This window comes from Pteropus vampyrus, unplaced genomic scaffold (assembly GCF_000151845.1).
Source record: "Pteropus vampyrus isolate Shadow unplaced genomic scaffold, Pvam_2.0 Scaffold84, whole genome shotgun sequence".
Classification (NCBI taxonomy): domain Eukaryota; kingdom Metazoa; phylum Chordata; class Mammalia; order Chiroptera; family Pteropodidae; genus Pteropus; species Pteropus vampyrus.
The window spans coordinates 2,597,134-2,623,171 of NW_011888865.1; the positions used below are offsets into that span (position 1 = coordinate 2,597,134).

General features: G+C 36.2%; 1 protein-coding gene and 1 pseudogene across 4 annotated transcripts in view; both read left to right on the forward strand.

Annotated features, from left to right (window-relative positions):
- TMEM135 (transmembrane protein 135) overlaps positions 1–26,038 on the forward strand; it is a 247,629-nt gene that overhangs the window by 41,419 nt on the left and 180,172 nt on the right. The window contains exons 1-2 of one of the 4 annotated variants that reach the window (XM_011363273.2): positions 7,337–7,664; positions 25,513–25,640. In XM_011363273.2, coding sequence (XP_011361575.1) covers positions 7,524–7,664; positions 25,513–25,640 — 269 coding nt within the window. In that variant the 5' untranslated portion in view covers positions 7,337–7,523. Of the gene's footprint in view, positions 1–7,334; positions 7,665–25,512; positions 25,641–26,038 lie in introns of those variants that run through there. The other 3 variants (XM_023532484.1, XM_023532485.1, XM_011363274.2) reach the window with 3 other exon arrangements.
- LOC111741977 lies at positions 24,562–24,677 on the forward strand (annotated as a pseudogene).

Genomic DNA, 26,038 nt, shown 5'->3' on the forward strand with positions numbered 1-26,038 from the left:
GATAGGAATCAGAATAGTGGCTATCTCTATTCATAGGTGTATTAACTGGGAAGGGGCACCAGAGAGCCTTCTGGTAGGATGGAAAACCTCTTTTTCTGGATAGTTGTCTCAGGAGTGTGAAGGCAAATGTAAAAATCCATCAAGCTGTATACTTAAAATTCTTGTGCATTACAATGTACAATAACTAAAAATTATGCACAAAAAAAGAAAAACGACTATTGAAGACCCAATAAAGATGGAGAAACCTTTAACCTCGAATCATGGCTTGAAGGAAAGTTGCCCTGAAGAGATGACCAACTTGGTTTGGACTTTGTGTGAGCACAAAATAAGCTTTTCTTATTTTAAGCCCCTGAGATTTAGGGGTGTATGTGGTATGACAGCACAGCTAACTTTCTTGGCTAATACCCACAAACTGTCAAGGTCAAAAACTGGTTTTGTCAGCACACCAAAGGGAGGCTCTGTCTCTCATAGGCGAAGTGACGCAAAAAGAGCTTATAATGAATGTATAAGTCAAAATTCCAATTTATTAAATGATAAGGAGAAAAAAAAAGTCCTCTCATACAAACTAGGATATCTGTGTTACCACGATCAAGCCCTATTTCTCACTCAAGACAGGCCTGCATAGGAAGTCAAACCATAATAAAAAGTTTGTTTGGTGTACCTATTCTCAAAAAAAGGGCATTAGTTAGATAAATCAAATGTTTAATGACATCCTTCCAATAGAGCTTGTGAATCCATGCCACGGTATAGTTTGTCAGTGCCTCCAGAATACCCATGATTTGAATCTGCACTGCAGTTTCCACTCCCCTAAGCATGTGCCTGAATAGCCTCAGTGGCTCTCTCTTTTATAGCTTCTATTCCTATCACCTTTTCTTTTTAGGCATGTTATTGCATTTAGTCTAAATTTTTAGACAGATGTGACTGGCCTTGGAAGTATACTATTTTATATATTTACTCCTATCGATTACATGTGGATTTTGTATTTTTTTTTCCTCTCAAAGAACAACCACAAATCTTTTACTTTCAAACTCTGTGGTGGGAGCAGTCTGAGTTTGAAGTGGACGAGGATGGTGTCCTTAACTGTAGTCTACAAGTACTGATAACATCATCGAAATAATATAGACACTGGAAATTCTAAGGACGGTGTACTTGAATATTTTGTAAGGTTATTCGAGAGAATTTTGTGGAATTCTTGAAGGCTTGAAGGACAGTGAGAAAATTCTTACCAGAGGGTGGAGAAAAAGGAATCTTTGTAATGTAGGAGGAAATTTTGGCAACACTGTTGCCTGCTGAATTATGGAAAATAGGAAGTATCTCTAACAAACTGATGCATTTGATTAAGGAAAATTTCAGACAGAATGTTGAAAATATCAATTGATTAAAAAAAACTATGCGTGGTAAGACAGAGATGAGATGAAAAGAACTATTTAATTTTAAAGCAGAATTTAGAAGAAATGTAAAGAACCTAGGAACTTTTGGTTCAAAAATAAAGCTGTTTTTCATTTCCAGCCTCTCTAGATGGCAAAAAAATTCTGAAAGTAAGGTATAGCTTTAAGGTAAGGGTTAAATCTAGGGAGCAGCTTTAAGACTCTTCTTCAAGACTATAGAAATATTTAACACTGTCCTCCCTACACCCTCTCAGCTTGATAAGAGGGCTTCTAAATATTTTAAGGGCACTTTCCAACAGGTTCCTCACTCTCAGCTTGAGATGGAGATTGTGGGTGTGGCTTTTAAAAAATGGAGTAGTTATTATTTGATATGTAAGAATCCCCCCAATTTTAAAGAGAATTATATTGGCTGAAGAACTATCTGCTTGGACTGAGAGTATAAATGTTTGTTTATATGGCAAAAATTTATATTTACACTTTAAAGATGGAATATAATATCTTAAAATAATGTGAAGAAAAATGTGAAGTCACATTGCAACCAAAATTGGTAGAAAATCCGAATCATACATAGCTATTTTGAAAAGCTTGCCTAGTATCAACAAAGGGAATGTGTATCTGAATGCTGCTGGAATTAAAAGGCACCACAATGTCATACTTAGTCTGAGCCATGCTTTGTCATTGTGCTTATGCCTGATATGCATTTCTACAGTGACTGCATGTAAAGCTAAACAATTTAGTGTTGTTAAATCCCTCTGCATGAGATCTTAAGAGTTCTTCCCTTCTTTTCCATTGTCATCTTCAAAGCCAGAATCTTGCAAGAGCAACAATTTTCAGCTTGGCATGTCTTCAAAGCCTTTGAATTCAGCCACAAATTGCCAGATTAGTTTCCTTCATTCACTATGTAACTTCTTTGAAGAAGCTCTTTGCTGCACCTTGTTGATGAACCCCAAAGCCTTGTTTTTGTTTTTGTTTTTTTTTTATGGAAAAGAAGTAACAGTGAAGGCCCAAGAGAGTATCCAGTCAAGCTACAGTTCACAGGCAGACTAAAAGAATAAAGGGCCCATGCAGATACAGTGTGTAACATTACCCTTAAACTTGATGGACGTAACATTACCCTTAAACTTGATGGACGCATGATGAGAAGCTTTTCTTTTAAAGAACAGCACAATATATCTTATAATAGCATATAAAGGAATTTACAAATGTAAACTACTGGTTAACTACAAACTGCTTCATTTTGCAATTTTTATTTTTTCAATCCTAAAGCACAGAGAATTTATCAATGCCTTCCTGTTTTGGAGCCTCTACAGCAGCACCAGGAAAAACAGAGATTACCTTTTCCATTCTTTTGTACCTGAGAGTTTGCCTGAAATTGCCCCTTTGCTATCTAACACATAAGCACTGTCATCTTTGGCATCTGTTGCAACAATAATTGTTCTTCCTTTCTCACATTTCTTTAAATTTCACATCTTCATTTAACAGTTAAAAGAAATTGACTGCTTTTAACTTTAAAATTTCCTTAGTTATTGGTATGTATTTGCTGTGCCACATGGTAAACATGTTTATCATTATGCATGCAAACTACATGAGCTATTACTTTCAAGAGCAACTGATAGCAACTGTATTGTTTGGTGATTAAAATGCTATTCTTTTTTAAAAAATTAATTATTTATTTTTTTATGGTAACATTGGTTAAAAGTTTCATCTGTACGCTTTAACAGTAAGGCATATATATATATATTTACACTATGTTCACCTCCCATTGTTAGATTTCTTTCTGTTACCACATATTTGACCCCCTTTACCCCGTCTACCTCCCCCTACCCTCTACTCCCTACCCTCTGGTAACTACTAGTCTATAGTCCATGTCCACGAGTCTCTCGGGGTAAACAGTTCGTTTGTCCTGTTCATTTATTGCTTTTAGGTTTATATCCCACATATAAGTGATATCATGTGATTTTCAACTTTTTCTGTCTGGCTTATTTCGCTTAGCATGATTATCTCTAGGTCCATCCATGTTGTTGCAAATGGCAGTATTTCATCTCTTCTTATGGCTGAGTAATATTCCATTGTATATATGAACCACAGCTTCTTTAGCCAATCATCTATTGTAGGACACTTTGGTTGCTTCCATGTCCTGGCCACTGTGAATAATGCTGCTATGAACATTGGTGTGCAAATATCTACTTGGATATGGGTTTCCAAGTCTTTGGGGTAAATATCCAGTAGAGAGATTGCTGGATCATATGGTAGATCAATTCTTAGTTTTTGAGGAACCTCCATACTGTTTTCCATAGTGGCTGTACCAATTTGCAGTCCCACCAGCAGTGCATGAGAGTTCTTTTTTCTCTGCATCCTCTCCAGCATTCGTTATTACTTGTCCTGTTGATTATAGCTATTCTAACAGGTGTGAGATGGTATCTCATTGTGGTTTTGACTTGCATTTCCCTAACAGCTAACGATGTTGAGCATCTTTTCAAATATTTGTTGGCCATTTGTATGTCCTCTAGGGAGAAGTGTCTGTTAAGATCCTCTGCCCATTTTTTGATAAAATGCTATTCTTGAAGTATTGTACACCTTAACATGATAGTCTGTTACTTCTACCTGGCATTTTACTTTATTTTAAATACATGATAGAAATTTGGGTGTTGATGTGTAACACATTTTATTTTTCCCTATTTAAAAATAGGCTCCCACATAGCATTATCTTGCAGAACATCAGATTTCCAGGGAAGTGTTATTGAAATTAAAGGATAAGCTTACTTTGCTATTTCTGTAATTTCTGTGGGCAAGTTTATGCTGTTTCTTATTCTCTAATTGATTTAAAAAAATTGTTATTATCTGTTCCTATCCTACCATTGTATATTGGGTATGTTAAGAGAGGAAATAATTTGAACATAAGACTTGCATTTGGTCATGAAGAAGATGCTGGAATTTGAGCAAAATGGGTTATCTGCCTGGGGCTTTAGGTTGTCTCCCTTGGGAAAGAGTGGGTATATTTATCTTTATCTGGAAGAAGGATGTGCCCAGATATTTGGGTAGCCAGAGGCATAGAAATATGGCAGATGTTGCTGGTTGCCCTCGGTATCTGTCCTTTTTATTTTGCTCAGTAATAAAACCCAAAAAGTTAGCTATTTGTCAACCAATAAAAACAGATTACATTTCCCAGCCTCTCCTGTAACTAAGTGTGGCCATGTGACTAACCTCAAACCAATGGGATATAAGGAGAAGTAGTTTGCATAGATGTCTGCAAAGTTTTCTTAAAGAGAAGAAGCATGTCCTCTCTTCCTCTTTCACTGGTTTTCCTGGCTAGCATGCGGTTGTCATGGCTCAAGGTGAAGCAACCATCTTATAAGTCAGGGTAGAAATCTCAGGTAACAGTTGGCAGAGTAACCTGTCAGAAGGAATCTGGATCCCTGATGGTTATGGAGGCACTATTTTAGCCTAAGACTGCTTATGTTTACCTGAGAGAGAGAAACCTTTATCTCTTTGCCACTGTTATTTTGGGCTTTTCATCTGGTGAGTACTCTTATTTTCTTCAAACAATTATCTTATACTATCTCAGTTAATACTATCTTATATTATTATTACGCCTATCTTATTATCGTGTTTAGTATTTTATTTATTTATTTTCTGTCCTCCCTCTCTAGAATGCTAGTTTCAGGGCATTCAATTAGCTTACCCTTTGCAGTACTATATGCTATTCACATTGACAATCACATTCATTGTAATGCTTGTGGCAAGGGAGGCATATAACCAGTTGTTTCAACTAAAATGTGACAGTTGGGTTCTACATAAAAGTAACAGTATTAAACAGTCTAATGGCAATCACTGATAGGCTGCTTAAATGAATATTTCCTTCATTCACTATTTTGGAAGGGCCCATTGGGAAGGGGCAAAAACAAAACAAAACCTAATATAATTCCAACTGACTGAGCTGAAGAAGCAGAAGTTTGACTGTCATTTTATAAGGGTTTGACTGTCATTTTATAAAGGTTTTCCTTCAAGTGAGACTACTACACGGTTTCCCAATTTCTCTCCAAGTTACAAGCCTCCTTAATATTATCCAAGCCATATACTTTTCTCATCTTTAATACCTGTAAGTTTTTTTTTTTTAATGGCATCTTTAGAGCTAGCGTGAATCATCATGCTTTTTAAAAAATGTACTTTCAGGAGCCCAGAATATAAATGCTAGGTCTTCTTTGACTTTTTTGATTTGTATGGTGTATCATACAAAGCAAATTGGCAGTTGTTAAGAGCAGCAACTTCACAAAAAATTGTGTAAGGTTACTCTATAGTGTCACCAGTGTCACCCACCAAGATCTGCTTTGCTCCCTTTACATTTATTTGTCTTTTGTCAACATTTAAACAGAACTTATTTCTTTCTGTTTTTGATTTCTTGTGTAGATTTCCTTACTTTTATATCATTAAAAACTTGGTGACTTCATCACTCACTGTAAATCCAGAAGTCACAGTATAGTGCCTGTGGCTGTAGCAACAGCTCAGGTTCTGGTCTATAGCACTGAGGAGTGGGCAGAAACCTTGACTCTTTTTTTCACATCTGAATCTACAGAACTTAGAACAGTGCCTGGAAAATAGTATGTGTTCAGTAAATATTTGTAGAATGAATGAATGAACAGTAACTTAGAATGGGGTTCCTCTAAAGGTAATAGGCTCCTGCTTTGAGAAACTGTAGGATTTAGAATTCCAAAGAACTTAGGTTTTTATAGGTGAGGAAAGTGACATTTAGAGCAGTTGTATGACTCATAGATCACACAGGTCCCTTGTCATGCCAATTGTTGGCCAGTCTCTCTAATACAGGAAATAGGCATAAAAACCACACAAACTGACTAAATAATGAACCAGGTTGTATTCAGAGCCTGCTACGTGCTACTAGACACAGGGACTTGGCTGATCAGCATATGGCCATACCACAGGGACCTACAGAAAGATTCCTGCTGAGATTACTAACAACTACTTCTTCATGCCTTTAATGCTGCATACCCATATCTGGGAAGGAAACGATATAAACCAAATTCCTTGAACACTCAGGGGGCTCATTCTCTGGCTTTGAGAGGAGACAACATCTCTGCCTGTGGAGTGTTTCTCCTTCTCTAATAAACTTTCCTTTTGTCTCTAATTCTGGCTCTAGCTTGAATTCTTTCCTGTGCAGAGTCAAGGACTGTCTCCTTGGGGGTCAAGGACTGGCAGGTATAGGGCTTGAGACCCCATTCGGAGGCCCTGTCCTGCATCATCTCCAGTCAGGCATGAGTTAGTTCCATGACCACTGCTGCCTTCACTTCGTTTACTATTTGGCTGATGAGCACTTGCCATGGATACTGTAGGATGGACTGCTCAGTGTCCCTAGGTTTTGTACAGAATGATCTAGTGCCCTTTCTCCAGAATGTATGAAAACAGCTAACAGATTTTTCAAGCCTTCTCAGACACCTCAAAGCTTAGAAAGCCCAGCAATTGGTAGCAGTACGTTTGCAACCAGCAGGCTGCCTTAGCTATTTATTTATTACCTGGCACTCTAGGGAAGGGGAGCTGGCAGTTCTGAGGATAGTTATCCAGGCTCTCCTTTGGCAACCATCTTCCTCCACCAGCTCCCAGTAAAGACATTTAATCCTTTTTTGACACTGTCCTCAGTTCTACATAGCCGGGCTTGCAGAGGACAGAGGCTGGAGTAGAACGTGACGCAGGTCACCTATCATTGCACACCCGCCCCAGCGCTCGCGCTACAAGGCCGGCCCAGCGTGCTGAGAGAGGAGGTAGGCGCGTCGCTGAGCAGCACTCTCATCCCTTCCGCTCTGCGTTCCGCTCTGCGCTCGCAGCTGGGCGGGAGATGGTGCGCGCCCCCGCCGGAGACCCGCTTGAGGAGCGCGCACGCTCCGCCTCTCCACGCCTCCCAGTGCGCGCCCCGCCCCTTCAAGCTGCGATACGTCGAGCGATCAACATCCGGGGACGTCGGCCTAGAGTAACCCCGCTCGCGTGACCTTTCCCCTCCATTCCGCACCTCCCACGGCCCGCCCCGCGAGCTCGCGGAGTTCGGAAGTGAGCTCCGGTGCCTCCTTCCTACCTTCCTCCCGAGCTTCGGCTCACCCCACTGGCGTCCCCTCCGCGCAACTCCTCGTCATGGCGGCTCTCAGCAAGTCCATCCCTCATAACTGCTACGAGATCGGCCACACTTGGCACCCTTCCTGCGGGGTCTCTTTCTTGCACATCACCGGGGTCGCCCTGGAGGAGTCCCTGAAGATCTATGTTCCCCTGTACTTGGTGAGACCCGTCAGGGGCGAATTTAGTGAGGAGAGTGGGCCGGGGGTACAGTCTTGCTCCCGAGAGGCCTGGGGACTCGCTCTGTGTCTGTTTCTCATTTGGAGGGGTCAGGGTGTTTTTTTTGGGGGGGGGGCGAGGGGAGTGGAGGACAAGAGTAGGTGAGATGGGGAGGTTGCAAGGGGCGGATATCCCAAATCCTACACGGGACGGGAGAAGGGGGAGGGGAATTAGAGGTTGAGCTGTCATCTAAACGCCTGTTGTTGGGAAGAGGATTGACTCCGTAACTCTGGGATTAAGTTCAGGACACTTAAAATTGTAACTACAGGGACCAGCGTTATTTTGCCTTTTTCCTGCCTTGAGATGAAGAGGTTAGAGAGGCGATAAGAAATGGCCTTTTCTCATATAAATCCTTCTGTCCCCCCAAACCCCCCCCCTTTTTTTAAAGGGCATATTTGATAGCATGCCACAGATTTTATCGCAGTTTGGAATGACAGGATTGTGGTTTAGGGTTTTGCGAGTGTTTCGAAAGTTCGCAAAGTAGACACCTTGTTGAGATTTTGCCTGGTGATTTAAAGGGTGGTTCCAGTCAGAGTCAGCGAAAGTGATTAGGAAATCTGACTTCATGTCACACAGATTTACATGTAGGGCAATCTTAGTTTGGAGTTTTTAATAGAGAATATTTGGAAATATGTGTTTTTATCACTGAGAACTGTTAAGGAAGTTTGTTCTTAAATACTGTCATCAGCATCTTTTTTTTTTCCCATATCTTTGTCCTTGGTGTGAAAGATTTATTACTTTGGTTATTGAAGTTCAGTCTCTCATTTTCTTGCCCAATAGAATTTATGTCTTAAGAAGGCAGAGATCATGTTTTTTGCATGTTTCTTGAAAGTTTCACTCAGTATTCAGTAGATGGTCAAGTCTTCTCACTGAGTAATACTTTGGGTTATGTGTACCCTATTATGCCTGGAAGCGTGTCATAGCCATATCTGTAGTATTTCTCGAAAAGTTTATTTGTTACAGAGATAACAAAGGAGAAAATGGTAACTTTCTTTGAGCTTGCAGAAGCCCGTTTTATTTTTATTATATAGACTGATGTTTTTCAAACTTAAATGTATGTTAGGAATCCCCTTAGGGCAGTGGTCCCCAATTCATTAGGTCTGGGTGGGGCCTGAGGTTCTGCATTTCTCACAAACTCCCATGTAATATTGATGCAGCTGAACTAAGAGCCACATTTCGAATGGTAAGGATTAAGAATGAAGGTTGATAATAAACTTACTATTGGAGCTAAAAAATTTTCCCTTGATTTTCTTTGGCAAAGATCCATGTTTATCTGCTTTTCCACATGAATTGTGGCCAGTTTGTAGCTCAGTTTTTTTTTTAATAGAACATCTACAAACATTATTGAACTCTTGATATATTCAACAATACAAAATGATTGTTCCTGCCCTTATAGGATTATGACATGAGTGGGGAGAGAGTGTATGTAATTTCTCCTTTGAAAATCCATAGCACTTTTATGGTGTCTCATTCATTTAACAGCCGTTTGTTGAGTGCCTGACAGTTGTCATCTCTACAACCTAGACAGTTTATTGGTATGTTTCATGATTGGCAAGTTCAGGAGAGCAACAGGTACATTAGTTTTTCTATTCCAGCAGTTGAGAAGGGGGCAGGGTGTCAAAGGTTTGTGTTTTACTGTTATGTCTCCAATAGATTAAATACTTTTTGAGGATAAATTCTCCATCTTATTTGGCCTGTATCCCTTAGGACTGTGTATTTCAAACTTTGGATTGGTACTTATAAGTAGTTGTGAAATAAAATTAGTGGGAATTGAGCAGTATTTTATTTTAACTGACATAGAAGAGAATAGAAAAAATTAGAGACCATTGCAGATACCAAGGATATGCATTATTTCATGACAGTTTTGTTTCAATTATATTTGTGTGTGTGGCTGGGGCTACTTAGAGCTTATAGCGACACTTCGCTCTTTGTCAGTGTTGGCAATTATTGTTTAAATGTGTAACCCCAGGTGCCAAGATACAAGGTAGTATGGGAAGAGGTGGGCTTTTAAAAGGGGTTAGGGACATGTGAATTTAAATCTTGGCTCTATTGGTTAATAGGTGTTTTACTTTTTGCATGTTACTTTGTCTTTCTCTGTGAGAATTGAGTGAAATAATTAATTGGAGACGTATCACATATCTTCTAGTTCATAACACATCTTGAATAATTAGGCATTTTTTTTCCATCTTTTAGGGCTGTTGTAAGGACTTAAATGGGATAATAGTAGGTAGGAATAGCAGCTATCACATAGTAGGGACCTAATAAAATGTTGCAATTATTAAAATTGTACTTCATTATAATTGATGTTTCTATCTTCTGTTAGAATGGTGGTTTATATTCAGCACTAGCACAAAACTTCGGTAAGTGCTTAATAAGTCTGAATGAGTGCAAGTATCAATGAATGAACTCATTAATAGTTCAGGAATAAGAAGATTTTGGCAGGTCTAAGGTAGTGCCAGAAAGAATGAAAGGGCAGTTGTAGAGGCATTTGACAAGAGGCATTTCACAGAAGGAATAAATAAGACTTAGAGACGGACAAAATTGGGGGCAGTGTGAGTGAGGACTTGTTTACGTTTCTAGGATTTCAAGCCATATTGATGCTGTTGCCACCATTGATAGAAAAGGAGAAGTTTTGAAGGGAAGCTGATTTGGGGGAAAATTTTAATCGAATGTTTTCGGGAGCCTATTAAATGAGTCTTTTTATTTGAAGTATTACCATGTGTTTTGTACTAAACTGATTGCTTTTGTCCCTTTCATGTTTCCTCTCTTGTTCACTACATCTGCTCTCATGCTTCCTTTTCATTTTGGTGTCTACAACTGTTCTTGGTCAGTATTCATCTTATAATACTTAAACCCCGTTGAAATGTAGATGAGCTAATCCTTTTAATAGTGAATCTTTGTGTTTTCTCAATTTGTAAAAAACATCAATTCTCATCAATTCACTTCCTGTAGTTTTTTGAAGAATCCTACATATGTTGTAATATCTGCTAACAATTTATGCATGTACCAAAAATGTATTTCAGGAACTTATATTTTGTTTCTTGAATGTTAGTTATTACCACACATTCGTAATAAGTGGTACCTCTCACCACACACATACACATGAAATAGTTGTTAAACTGTTTAAACCTTCGACTACCATTAAAAGTAATGAAAGTATGGTGCCCTCAATAATTTCTGGCAAATTTAGGATACACAGTACCTCACTTAGGGAGATGGATTTCATTCTGTTCGAGTTTACCTCTCACAAGTGGTTCTAAGATCTAGGTGATGTTCTTCAGGACCTCCAGATTAGGTATGGTGGCATTTACCCTTAGCTGACTCCAAAGTAGAACCTTTCTCACTTTTGGGAAGGAATTATTTAAAAACTTTTGTTTTCATTGACCTTTCGATGTTTGCATCCTTCTTCAGAGTATGAACGTGTTTACTTAATATATACTCCCTTTGAACCATTTAATCTAACGAATTTGTTAGATTATAAAGGGTCAATTAATCACCTTTAAACTCTAAATAAATACTTAAGCAAGAGTTAGAATTCTTAGGAATAAAAAAAAGCTTGCGGACAGTCTTTAGTTACTAAAGGCTTGAAAACCATTGACTGTGAAGAAATTAGTTCAGTAATATGAACTGAGTTGTTTTCTTTAAATGTTCTTACATAGTTTTATTTTATGGAAATAATGGTAATTCCACAAAACTCCCAAAGCTTAATTATACTTACAAGAGGCTGTTCAGATTTGTGTATTACAGCACGGCTTAGGTGGCAGGATCTTGGATTCTGGGATCAAATTGCCTATGTTAGAATTCTAGCTTACTGCTTAATACTAGCAGGGTGACCACAGACAAATTTCCTAACCACTCTAAGCCTCAAGTTCCATGTCCGTAGTATTGGAGAAATGGTAAATTTTCACTTCATAGGCACTTGTGAGGATTCAGTGAGGCATAGTATATCAAGTACTTCTGGCACATACTGTGGACTGTGTTTTTAAAGGCAGTGGTTAGCAGACTTTCTAGAGTACGTGAGACCACCAATGAGACTTTTCTAAGTTTCTGATAATAGGCCATTTGTTTTTGCTTTTTACCGAGAGAGAGAGAGAATTTTTTTTTTTTTAATGAGCAATTAAACAATGAATTTTCCTATTCCTTAATATGACACTTGAGTTAGTTGAACTTATTTTTATATGTGACTTCTTGTTCTTTGCCTGATCTCTGCCGAGTACAAATTACAGTTCCAGCACATCACTCATAGTTGAAAGTTGAAGACTTACTATTGCACTAAATACTCTCTCAACTCACTCTTTTCTGTAGCAACTGTCCCTGAATATAGCTGGCCAAATCTGGTTTACTTTTATTTGGCCCTTTAGTTATCATAGATCATAGAAAAAAGAATAAATATTGGAATATGGGATTTAAATAATTATGATCCATTACCGTTCATGTTTCTGAGTCAGTAGATTCTTATTAAAACAGATATTTGGTTGATAGAGAAAAATTTAAAAAGCCTTCAAATCCTTGATAGGTAATTTTTCAGTGCCAGCATTTTTACCTCTTGCCTGGTCACTAGAAAATTCTCTTCAAATCAAAATGAATTGAAAAATCTCTTCCATCTGGGAAAGTTTATCTTCTTCAATAAAATAATACATTTTGGTACAGAGAAAAACCCACCTGGAGGAGTGAGGGAGTCAAATCCACACCAGTACTCCCTGTCGTAACAGACTTTCCATCAAATTATCTTTGTACCCAACTCTCTAGTTGATTCCTCGTGATACAGATTATTTTGGGTAACCAGATCTCTTATTTGCTATTTAGAAAAATATTTTGTCATGAATTTTTGACTCTTTAAAACATATTTTTGATTATTTGTTGATAAATATTGGTGCAAAAATATACAATAATGGAGGGGGACTGAGATTTGATGATTAGGTTTAGTAATATCTGAAGCAATATTAGTTTTGGAATATTTGTTCCCTATTCACTGTTTCAGTAATTCATTGTGTTTCCATGGTGCTATGTATAGTATAGCAGCTATGTGCTGTGTGATACAGCGGAGAATAAGAAAATGAATGGGATATACTTCTTACATTGAGAGTTTATCGTCCAGGAGGGAAGATTAGGCATGTATCATCCTATAATAAAAATTCATTGAAATAGAGACTGGGCAAAATGGCATAGATGATAGAAGCTTCGTTCATCCCCTCTTTGTGACCACATCAAAGTTGTGACAGAAACATGGAGCAAACAGCAAGCAGAGTTGCCTAGGGTCTAGATGAACAGAAGCACTACAACAAGAGAGAGAAATAATTAATCAGTCTACAATGGTAGAAGGTAGGAGAGGGCGAAATCACAAGACTGCCCGGTCCCCAGCGGCTGAGTGAGACAGAGGCTACTGCAGCTGGCAGGTGTAGATGCCTCTTAAAGGGGCCTTGTCTGCAAGTGGACTTTCGTAGTGATGGACTTGCTCACTCTGAGCACCAGCACTGGGTGGGCTGCTTTGGAGGCACCAGGGACTTACAGGGGAACACCGAGTTCTTGGAGTGAGGGCTGGAGGTGAGGCTTTCTCCTGGGCAGAAGAGCTGGTAGTATCCATTGTTCCTCTGGTCAGTCCCCCACCCTGCAGTGTGCAGATGCAGCACCACTATAGCTGAGATATCATCAAACTAGTTAACAGGTCCTCCACCCAGAGGATTCCCTGAAACTCCGACTCTCTAAACTCATGGCCCCACCCAAGCTACATCCAAGTGTGTCCTCAGTGAGTCCTGTACCATTTGCTGAGCAGCTCCAAGACTCACACTGGTGGCAGCTGACCTTGGTTTCAGGCATGGCTTCCTGAGGCAACCGTAAGCACAGCATCTGTGGATTGCTTGCTGAATCTTAACAAGGGGCCCCAGAGGGACACAGGCTGGGGGTAAAATTGGCCTGCAGCTGAACCCCTCTCAGGACTGTGCCACTGGACACCTACTACACAAAGCCACGATAATAAGACTGGGAGACTTAGCAAATTTTTTTAGTACATAGAAATAGACACAGAAAGGCAGCCAAAATAGGAAAACAAGGAAGCACAGACCATGTGAGTGAACAGAACAGAGATCCAGGAATAATGGAGTAAAGCAATCTAACAGATGCAGAGTTCAAAACACTGGTTATAAAACTGCTCAATGAACTTAGAGAAAGTGTAGACGAACTCAGTGAGAACTTTAACAAAGATAAAAAACATAAAAAATGGAAATGGAAATTATAAAAATCAACTTATAGATACAGAGAATATTTTGAGGGCTACTAGATGCGAGGGGGTTGTGAGGGAAGTTGAAAAAGTACAAGGATTAAGAAGTACAAATGGATAGGTACAGTATAGTCATGGAGATATAAAATGTAACATAAGGAAGATAGTCAACAATGTTGTAAAAAATATGTCAGGGGCATATTTTTAGTGGGTTGACCACTTCATGAGTTATATAGATCTCTAATCACTGCTGTACAACTGAAACTAATATATTATTGTATGCCAACTATAATTGAGAAAAACTGAATTGTACAATGTAGATGTGAGCAACTAATTTTCTATTATATTTTAGTAAAACTGGGAAAAATTTCATTGAGATAAATCCATATGGTAGAGTTAAAATAGTTTGAAAGATAGAGGTAGAAGATCACATGACTGGGAAATAAGGGGAAACTTAATGGGAGAGGTGGCAATTTAGTAGTCGTGAAGGAAAAGTAAGATTTGGAAAGGTAGAATTGGTGGTAGATAAGGGAGAAGAATGATTTGAGCAAAGACATTCTGGTAGAATAGGATATGGTATGCTTTGAAAAATGGCAGATGGAATTTGGACTTTATTTGATGTAGTAGACAATCAGTAAAGGTTGCCAACAGGGGTAGTATGCTCGAAGTTGTTTAATAAAGCTTAATCTGGCAGTGGTAGTATGCTCGAAGTTGTTTAATAAAGCTTAATCTGGCAGTGGTATATAGACCTGTTAGATTTAGTGGCTCAGATATAAAGAAGAGGAAGTAATCAAATGAAACCATATGATTTTAAGTCTTCTTGATTGGAATGCATGGAAGATAGTGCTTTTGAAAAAAATATTTTCAGGGATGTGTGCTGGATTGCTTGGGGCATATTAAGTTTTAACTACTAGTACAATATATGAATAGAGAAAGACCAGAAGGCATTGAGAAATGTAGAGCTGATGTTCTAGGGAGATGATGGGGCCAGAGATTTAGGTTAAGATTTCATAAGAATAGAGGTGAAAGTTGGAGCTATGGAAGGTCAACAAGGAAGAGACGTCCTTAGTCAACAAGGGAGAATGTTTAGAAAGATGACAACTTGAGAAATGCTCATTTTAGGAGTAGAGAAAAAAGAAGCAGTAAGAAAGATAATAAGAGGTTGAGAGGAGAGTGTTGCGGAGAAGTCTTGAGCAGGGAGTTTTGGGGGTTATTTTAAGAGGTGGAAAGAGCATGGGCTTGAATATATTAGTTCCCCCACTTATTAGCTTTGTAACCTTGAACAGGGTTCTTAACCTATGTGAACCTCGATGTTCTCATCTATAAAATGGGTAAAATACCTATCCCATAGCCTTTAAAATATAAATCAGCATTTGTTCTTCTGCTCAGAAATCTGTGACTTTCCCTCTAAATAAAATGTGAAATCTTTACCATGGCCTACAGACACTCATGTGATCTGGTTGTTGCTTGTTTGATTGCATTTCATACAATTTTCCCCTTTGCTTATTCACCTCCAAGCGATATAATTACACTATTTATTTTATATTTTTGAATCTAGTTTTTTTTATTTAGAACAGAGAGCTCTTGATTCTGGGGAATATCTTAAATTGGACAACAAATTATTAAAAAATGAACATTTCTAAGGAGTGAATGACTATAAGGTAGCTTCTTTTTATGAGTTATGACTTTGAGGAGAAACTCTTGCCTCATATTTGTGCATAAGCAACATACATATAAGTAATTGCTTTTATTGATTATGACAATTTATTGATTATGAAAGGCTGGAGCACAAACTTTATTTTCTATAAATCTCTATGAGCTTTGATTCTGATAAAAATGATAAGACTTTGCTTATAGAGTTATAACTTATTTATCAACTATTTAATGACTATCTACCAGGCACTATGCTAGGTAATAATTAGGGAAGGGGAGTTAATTGAAATGACCGCTTAACTAAGAGCTAAATAAAAGTTTTTGGAAAGTCTTCAAAATGTGTTGGTACAATTTCTTGCATTACTTATATGGTATTGTGTATGTGAAATATGTTTACATTGCCAAGGACCATACTAGGCACATAGTAAATATGTAATATTAATTGATGCTTTGATGATTAAGAGTCTAAAAATATCATAACATAGTATTAAAGATTTGTTTGAATCTTTGTTGACCGTAGGTCAAACTTTTAATTTGTCACTAATCTTAGCTTTCTTTCTACTAACTGATTTCCTCTAAAAGAGTGTTGTTATTTGAGATTTTTTTGTGTGTTTTTTCCTTTGTGTTTAATGTGAGATGAATCTGTTTCATCTTGGGAAACATGGAGTATGGGTTAATAAGTATTTGTTAATGAGCCTGATTTATTAATCAAATTAGTATTGTGAATTGATATTACAGATTATGCATGAGGCTCTCTCTTCATAATTATACTTGAGGAGAATGAATAATTGAAGTGAATTGAATACAAATTTTAAGTAATTTTGCTTTCTGCAGCATTGAAAAATATTCAGTAAAATGGATTTGTGTGAAAAAAAAGTATGAAAAGAAGAAGAAAGAATACTAGATCAAGTATCATCAGATTGGTGCAGGTTCCTAATAAGAATGGTGAATTTTTACAGTGTTTTCAACTTATTACTATTTAGTTGATATAGTCTTCTGATGCATTACATGTGTCAGGTTCTTTTGATTTCTAGATTACAACTAGATCTTTGGGGTTTAGATTGTGATTTGTCCAGTTTGGGAGTTATTTTGAAGGATTCTGTATCTATTGACAGTGATAAAGAGACGCTTGTTCTGATCATTCTTGCTTTCTAAACCTTGAAAAAAGTAGACATGGGATCATTTTTTTCAGACCTGTATCTCAGAAACTCTGAAGCCCAGATGACACTGAATAAACTAGGATCAGACCGAATTACAGAGTGTGCTCACAGTTCCATTTGGAGCACATGTAGTGTTACTGTAACTGTATTTACTCTTCATTTGAATCTTCATTTCCTCTCCATACAGATTGCCTACAATGTGTCAGGAATACAGGGATAGGGAACAAAATGTATATGGACATTACAGCTAAGGGAGAAGGCAAACTTAAAATAATATAGAAGAAATTGTTTCAACTGTGATAAGTGCTATTAAGAAGTACAGCGTGTTTACTACAGTGTTACAAGAGCACCCTTTCTAAGTGTGGTGAGTTTGGGAAGGCTTTCCCAACAAAGTGACAGTGACAAAGTGTGTATATGAATATATATCAAGTGAATATGTTTGGCTTAACATTTATGACATAAAACCCAAATTTTAATGTGAGGAAATTGAGAAAAATAAGAAAGAATTACTTTATAGAAAGAGATTATTTGATGTTTCTTAAATGTAATACCCGGGTCAAGGATTTGGTTTCTTTTGTCTTGACTTTGACTTTTACTTAGGCTTGAAGCCAAAGGTAGTAATAAAACATCTCAGACCATACAAATACCTTGATTAACAGGTTCTCAGAAATTGAACCTCCCTTCTCATTAAAATCTATAATTAAAATTAAGTTAGTAAGAAAGTTTCAAATACAAGTGTTAGAAAACTTTTCTATTTATTTTCATCCATTTAAAGGTAAATCAAGATTATTTTAGACAAAATTTTGAGGTCCGGGAGGGTAAGCATCTTTTTAAAGCTTTCTTTTTCTTTTAACAATGGTTAAATTTCTTTTCTGGTTCGGGTAGATGGTCAGGGTTATCCCCATCAAAAAATAGTAAGGAATTTTATGTCTATTAAGTAGTCGATAGATTAATTTTTAAACTTCAGTATGAGTTTTAGCAAATGTTTGAGTACAAGTGCAGTTTAAACCTTTTGAGAATGGCTTTGTCTTCTGTTAATGGAACTTTATATACCAACAAATAATGAGGCAGTTTGGTATGTTTTAGTTAGCATAATCCCCTGATATCTGTAATTTCTTCTCATGATCAAATTGTCCCTACTTCTCTGTCTTTAATTCTTAATTTGCTTGAGTTCAGTTTTAAGGATTCACTTCAGTACACCCAGTATTTTTATTGGAGAGATTGGAATATTTGTGCATACCTTCTATTTTTAATATGAATAAAGTTCTCCAGTAAGAATTGTTATTAGTGTTATTAGAATTTTTCTTTACTAAGGTTTTTCTTATTAACGCTCATGATATTTGTACTTAAGTATGCAGAAGATGATTTCATAAATGCGGTATTGTTTTCTTATGACCCTAAGTTTCCTATCTATAAATAGATGATAATTCCGCTTTAAGATGATTTCTTAAATGAAAAAAATGTTTTGGTTTAAGGTTATAGTATTTCATAGTGAGTTATATCAGTTAGTTGAAATAACAGTTGTGCGAATTCAAGACTGACCCTACATTACCAAAAAATATTGGATCATGGTTATAATGTATGCAGGGCTCAATTTGAATTTTGTTCTTGATCATATTTTTATCTGAATATCATATCTACAGTATATTTTCAGGTTTGTCTTTAAAGCCTATATCAAATCCCATATAAATTTGAAGGGGATCTTTTTATTGAGAGTAAGGATATTGTAAGGCTTGATTTGACGGTCATCACTAAAGCTTGATGGTATGATTTTCATTATAGGGAGGCTTTTAGTAAGTAGCTAAGGAATACTTTTAAAGGTTTGCTTGTATTCTCTGGCATATGTTATTAACAAAGTTGCCCTAGTTTTTTGTTTGTTTTGTTTAATAAACTGGTTGTTTGTACATGATAAGGCAGCATGAAGTAAGTGCATTGGAAATAAGTTATAAGATCTGAGTTTTGTTTTTTTCTAAAGTTTGTGGTATGACCCTCAGTTTCCTCATCTGTGTATAGATGATAATCCTGCTTTAACTACTTCATAATTTTCTGTGGGAATCATATGCGATAGTGCATATGTAAAAGCTTTGAAAACTATGAAAAGATATGTAAATATTAGCCATATTAGCCTGCAATATTTGGTTTCTTGTCTCCTTTTTTTTTTAGATGTTTAAATTTGGCCTCTAGCTTACAGTTTTAACCTTAAAAATGTTGGAAGCAATTTAAATGCAGTATATTAGGGTTCTCCAGGGACACAGAACCAAAAGGGGGTGTGTGTGTCACACCTACCATATATATGGATATATATATAAACCACATTTTTGGTTTTCATAGCTCAGGGTGTGCTACTAGCATTTACATAATAGAAGCCAGAGATGCTGCTAAATATCCCTGCAGGCGATAGCCCTCCACAACAGCGAATTAATTACCTGGTCCAAAATGTCAATAGTGAGGTTGAGAGACCCTGCTTTACTGAAATCATTTTTTGTTAGTGATTATGTTAAGAAAGGTTAAATAAATAAAACATAAAATCAACTATTTCTTATTGTGAACTGTTTTATACTCTAAAGTAATAAGATTTGTCAGACTTTCTAGGAATAGTTTTCTGGGACAGTTAATGATCGAGCTCTGGCTGGGGCTAACAAAGACTGCTACCTTAAGTTTTGGTACTAATAAGGCTAAGATCTTGAGGTCAATCCTTTTGAGGTCCCGTTAGCTTTGTTCTATTCCATGGCCATAGACTGCAATCCCAATACTAGTCAACCATCTCTGTGGCAAATGTGTTGCATTAGTCACACGGGAAACAGACCAGAGAATATAAATGAATAAGATGAAATGCATGTGGGCCTGATAGATGTTTAATCGTGATATTTTTGTAAAGAAACTCCTAAGTTGGGGGCCTGTTGTTATAATTTTACATCACTCTTCAGTCTGTATAGCTTTTGTATTAGGTTGGTCTCCATATCTGCCCTATGCTGAAATGCTTCTGTCATTCAATATAGTGTTGACTGTAGTCATCATGCTGTACATTAGATCTGTGGACTTATTTCTTCTACATAACTGCAACTTTGTACTACCCTTTGACCAATATCTCTCTGTTTTCCCCACCACTACAGGCACTGGTAACCACCGTTCTACTCTGCTTTTATGGATTTGACATTCTTATATTCCATATTTAAGTGAGATCATGCAATATTTGTCTTTCTGTGTCTAGCTTATTTCACTTAGCGTAATGTCTTCTGGGAACATCCATGTTGTAGCAAATGACAAGCTTTCCTTCTTTATAAAAATGGAATAATATTCCATTGTATACATATACTGCATTTTCTTTATATTCATTCATCTGTCAGTGGACACAGGTTGATTCCATATTTTATATTTTTTAAAAAACAACTCAGGTTCATTGATCTTTTGTATGTTTTTTAGTCTCTATTTAATTGATTTCTGCTCTGATTTTATTATTTTCTTCCTTATATTAACTTTTGGTTTAGTTTGTTCTTTTTCTTGAGGTGTAAAGTTAGGTTATTTGAGAACTTTCTTTTTTCTAAATGTAGGCATTTATTGCTATAAACTTCCCTCTTAGAACTGCTTTTGCTACATCCCGAAAGTTTTGATATGTTTTATTCCCTTTTTCATTTGTCTCAAGACATTTTTTATTTTCCTTTTGATTTTTCTTTGACCTATTGGTTTTTTCATGAATGTTTAATTTCCATGTATTTATGAATTGGCCAGTTTTGCTCGTTATTGATTTCTAGTTTCATATCATTGTGGTTAGAAAAGATACTTGATATAATTTCAACCTTTAAAAAATTTTTAAGACTCATTTAGTGGCCTAACATATGATCTGTCTTTGAGAATGCCTTATGTGGCTTGAAAGGAATGTGTTGATGGATGGAATGTTCTGTATATGTCTGTTAGATCTATAGTGTTATTTGATTCCAAATCTTCTTTGTTGATTTTCTGTCTGAATGATCTATACATTGTTGAAAGTGTAGTATTAAAGTCCCCTACTTTTATTGTATTGCTATCCCCCTTCACCAGGCTGGTCTGTTGCCTGGAGGCAGGCCTAGAACCTGGATTCACTGGTGTGTGGGCCCTTGTGTTTGGGTCCATGGGGGCAGATCTGGTATCTGGGACTTCACTGTTGGGCCTGAAGCCTGGGTTACTGGGACAAGCCTGCCGCCTGGTTTCTTGGAGGTTGACCTGTTGCTAAAGATGAGTCTGTAGCCTGAATCTTCTTGGACACTCCTGTATTCTGGGTTTGTGTGGTGCCTGGTTTTACTTGACAGGTTTGGTGCTAGGGTTTGTGGTGAAGTTAGGTACTCACTTCATTCTTCTTCCTACATTGGATGGGTGTCTTTCTTCACACTGGGTTGCCTGGGATTTGGGGTTGGGTAACATAGGAAATGTGAGATTGTCTTTCCTACACTCTTCAATGCATCTTTTCATATTTCTGTGCTCGACCATGAGATGTAATCTCTCACTTGGAATCCTTAGCTCTTGTGAAGGTATTTTTGCACATGGATAGTTGTTCAAATTGATCTTTCTATGAAGGCATGAGTGCTGGAAACTTTTGTTCTGCCATCTTGCTGATGTCACTCCTATGTCATTTAACCTCTTTTTTTAATAAATGAGGAAAATGAAATCTAAAGAGCATCTAAACAAGGATCCTTCATAGAAATTGTTAGTTGTAGAGCTAAGATTAAAAGTCATATCGTTTATTTTTTACTCCATCATGCTGATTATTTCTATTATTTAGATTGTTTCTATAATAACTAATTTCTACTTTCTCATACATGTTTTTCTCCTACCAATTTTAGAAATGTAACATGTTTATTGTAGAATGTCTGGAAAGTTCCCCAGAACAAAAAGATTAAAATAATCTGTTATCATTCAGAGATAACCAGTGCATAATGTTCTGGCATTTGTTTCACATGTTCATTAGAAACTGTTGTGTTGCAGTCTGTCTTTTCACTTTATATATTTTGATTCATTTTTCTCTGGTCATGAAATAGTCTTTTAAAAACTGGGTTATAAAAATATAAATAAATAAATACAGGTATATATTTTAATTACAGTACTATTATGTACTGGTGTTTAGCTTAATGTTTTCATGCATATTTGGATAATTTATAAGGAATTAACATGGAATTACTTGGTCAAAACATAGGAACATTGCAGCATTTTTGCTATAAAATATGATATTTGCAAATGTGTCTGATGATGTCTGATAATGATTTTAGATGCATGTGGACGTGGTCTTAAAATTACTACATGGCTAGTATAATTGCTCTTACATTATTTGGTTATGTCAGTGTTTCCTAACTTTTTTTCACACTGTAGCATGCTGTGGTATACATAGAAAATGACAATAATTGTGTGGTATGCCAGGGAAAACTGACATGATTATTGCCCTGCTCTGTTACCCTAGGCCTGGCCTAGCTACCCAGACTGTTGAGAGGATCAGTATTTAAGTCACTTACAAAACCCTGGTTGGAAGCTCTAGGTTAGAGCATAGTGATGATAAGTTCCCAGGTTATTTTCCATGTGTTATGTCAGATTTTCCCTGCATCTTACAGTGTACCAGTATTGCAAATATGTACGGTTTATCTACTCTACCATTAATGGATATTTAGGTGTTTTGCAGTATTTTTAATTATAGATAGTGCTATAAAAATATAACTTTTGCTGGAAATAAGCACTTATTTTTTTTGGGTATATACCTAGGAGTGGAATTGCTGGGTCATAGATTAAGTATACATTTAATTTCATTAGATAATAACAGCTTTCCAAAATAATTGTGCAGTTTTACATTCCCACCAGCAATGTGTAAAGTTCCAGTTACTTTATTTCAGGTAGTACTTTGCATTATCACTTCTTTTATTTTAGTTATTCTGGTGTGCGTATACTGGTATTTCATTGTGCAGTACTCTGATTAATGATGCTCAGCATGTTTCAAATGACCACTGGCCATGTGGATGACTGCTTTTTCTTTTTTAATTGAACAATTTATTTTGAGATAATTATAGATTCTTATGCAGTTATAAGATATAATAGAGAAATAATAGAGATTGGGTTTCTCCCAATGGTATCATTTTGCAAAATGGTCATAAGATATTGCAACCAAAATATTGCCATTGATATAGTCAGTTGAATATATTTGTGTGGGTCTGTTTCTACGTTCTCTATTCTATTTCATTAATCTACTTGGCTTTCTCCCAATATCACAAAGACTGATTGCTATAGCTATATAATAAGCTTTGAAATTTGGTAGACTGAGTCTTCCCATTTTATTCTGTTTTTCAAAATTGTTTTAGCTCTTATAGTTCCTTTGCTTTTCTATGTAAGTTTCAGAATAATCTTGCCTATATCTACAAGAATCTTTCTCAGATTGTGATAGAAATTTTGTTAAACCTGTATATCACTTTGGGGAGAATTGACATCTTTACCATGTTGAGTTTTCTAATCTATGAACATTTATTTACATAATCTTTGATTCTTTCATTAGACTTGTGTAGTTTTTAGCATATAAGAGCTATATAAGTGTTGTAGATATTTCCCTAAATATTTCATTTTTTTGAGGAGTTATAAATGTTATTGTATTTTTAATTTCAATGTCCATGTGATCATTGCTTTTATATAGAAATACAGATAATTTTTGTATTTTTGTCTTGTGCTCTATGCTTTTGCCAAACTGCTTTATTAGTTCTAGGAGGTTTTTCTTTCTTTCTTTCTTTCTTTTTTATTGGTTTGAGATTTTCTATGCACACAGACAGTTATGTTATCTGCAAATAGGGACAGTTTTATTTTTTCCTTCTCAGGAACAGAGGGGATTTTTCCCCCCCTTTAACTGCTTGAATATATAATAGAGTACCAGATTCTGCCCATTGTTAAGTCTAAAATGAAGGAGATACTACATTCCAAACCTGAAGATACTAGGGGAACAACCTTTAGAACTGATGACATAGTTGAAGATCAGAGAGTAATTGAAAATGACACCAACATTTTGTTTCTAAGTAATCAGGCGGGTTTAGGTAATTAGGATAGGAAACTCCTAAGAAAAAGCATTTTGGGGAAATAAAACGAGTTCTACTTTGGACATGCTGGTTTTTTGATGCCTATGGCACATTCTTGTTGACATGTCCAATAGACATTTGAAGTATGGATTAAGAATTTAGATGAGAGGTTAGAATTGTAATAGGAATTTCTACTTTGAGATAATAGGTGATACGTTGAGAGAGAGCATATGTAGAATGAGTAGAGATCTGAGGAAGAAATGCTAACAAAGAAATAGCATTTGGAGATTTGATGGGAGAATGAAAAGAATGCACCGTCACAGAAACAGTAGAAACTAGTCTTGTCAAAATTCTACCTGTCAAGATCTATCTTAGAAAGTTTAGTGACATTTTCCAGACATCACCACCTGCCCAGCCCTGTTCTCCTTTTAGTCATTCCCTAGTATATGTTTTTATAGCAATTTCTATTTTTTGTAGTGTACCATTACTACACTGCCATATTTTAGTTTATTGTTAATGTATCTATTTCTTTATAAGATTTTATGTTCCTTGGAGACAAGGATTAGATCTTATTCATTACTTTGTGTGTGTGTGTGTGTGTGTGTGTGTGTATGGCATAATTCTTAATAACAATTTGTTTAATTGAATAAAGTTCTAGATGGTTAGTTTCAGAGGCTTCACGAGGATATCATTATTAAATTATCTCAGGAGACATGGTTCCATAGTGTAGTGGTTAGCATGTCTGCTTTACACGCAGAAGGTCCTGGGTTTCTGCCCCAGTGGAGCCACAGTCCATGGTCTACGGCCATGCCACCCTGAACAAACCCGATGTCTGATCTCGGAAGCTAAGCAGGGTCGGGCCTGGTTAGTACTTGGATGGGCGACCACCTAAGAAGACCAGGTGCTGTAGGCATAAATAATAATAATAAATATTAAAAAAAAATAAAAAAATAAATTATCTCAGGGCTTTTTTGTTTTGTTTTAATCTTGAAACCTATCTTTTAAAGTCAAAGTTCATACACAAAATACCTTAAAAACAAACAAGTTTTTAACCTAAATGTAATAGATAAGTCATGAAGACTCATAGGTAAATATTCTTTATAAAATATTTCTGGGATAAACTTCTGCAGTTCTATATACAGGAACTTGTTCCTGTTTCGGTGTTCTGGTAGCACATGGTACCTACCCATATTAAACTCGATTCTCGATATTTGTTTTTCAGACCTTTTTTTTTTTGGATGGGCTTCATTAGGCCATTTTACTTTTTGCTTTTTTTATTCCCAGCATGAGTTTGATTACACAGTAGTCATGTTTGAGTAACTGAATGAATTTCTCTGATTTCTCTTGTTGAGGTTCTCTAATATCCAGGCTGATAATATCCATAATGCAATTTTGTTTTAGCATTCAGTTCAGCACAATTTGAATTATGCTGTATTTTTCTCCATTTAAAATATATATTTTATTTTTCAGTTTAAGACTTTAAAGGCATTATAAATATTTACCTCGACATTTGTTATTCATTATATGACCCATGTTGTAATTTCTAGTGTATATTTTACCCATTATACCTTCAATAAATTAAAATATCTTCTGTTCCAGAAATTGTATTTTTATAGAAGAACTGGTATAATACCAGAGTTTCTACTTTAATTTAAAAATATATGCTGTTATTCAGTAGCTTACAAGTAAGAGTTAATTTAAGTGGATAAAGTTGGTTGGATTAAACAAAAAAGACTTTCTTTTTTCAGATTGCAGCAATTCTCCGGAAACGAAAATTAGATTATTATTTACACAAACTACTCCCTGAGATCCTACAATCTGCTTCATTTTTGACTGCTAATGGGGCCTTGTATATGGCTTTCTTTTGCATTTTAAGGTTGGTACTCATAATCACCCTTGGAAGTTAATACAAATTCCTTTGTTGAAAAAGAAACAAACATGTTTATATAAATATGTAGATCACTGCTTGTATATATTTTTTCTATCTGTGAAATGACATTTATTTGTCCCAAAGAAAGCTTATAAAACCAGGAGTTGTGGACCTCATCACCTAAAGATATAATATAAACTTCAAGTTATTGCTGTGATTATATAGCAAAAATGCTTTAAAAGGGCTACTATATTTACCAACTTGTGGATTAAAATTTCTTAACTTTTCAATTTCATAGATCAGGAATTCAAAGCAGTTAGTTGTCCATGATATAGGTTAAGTCCGTCTGCAGTGAACAGACTTCAAAGGGATTATAAAATGCTCGTGTTTGTATATAAAACAGT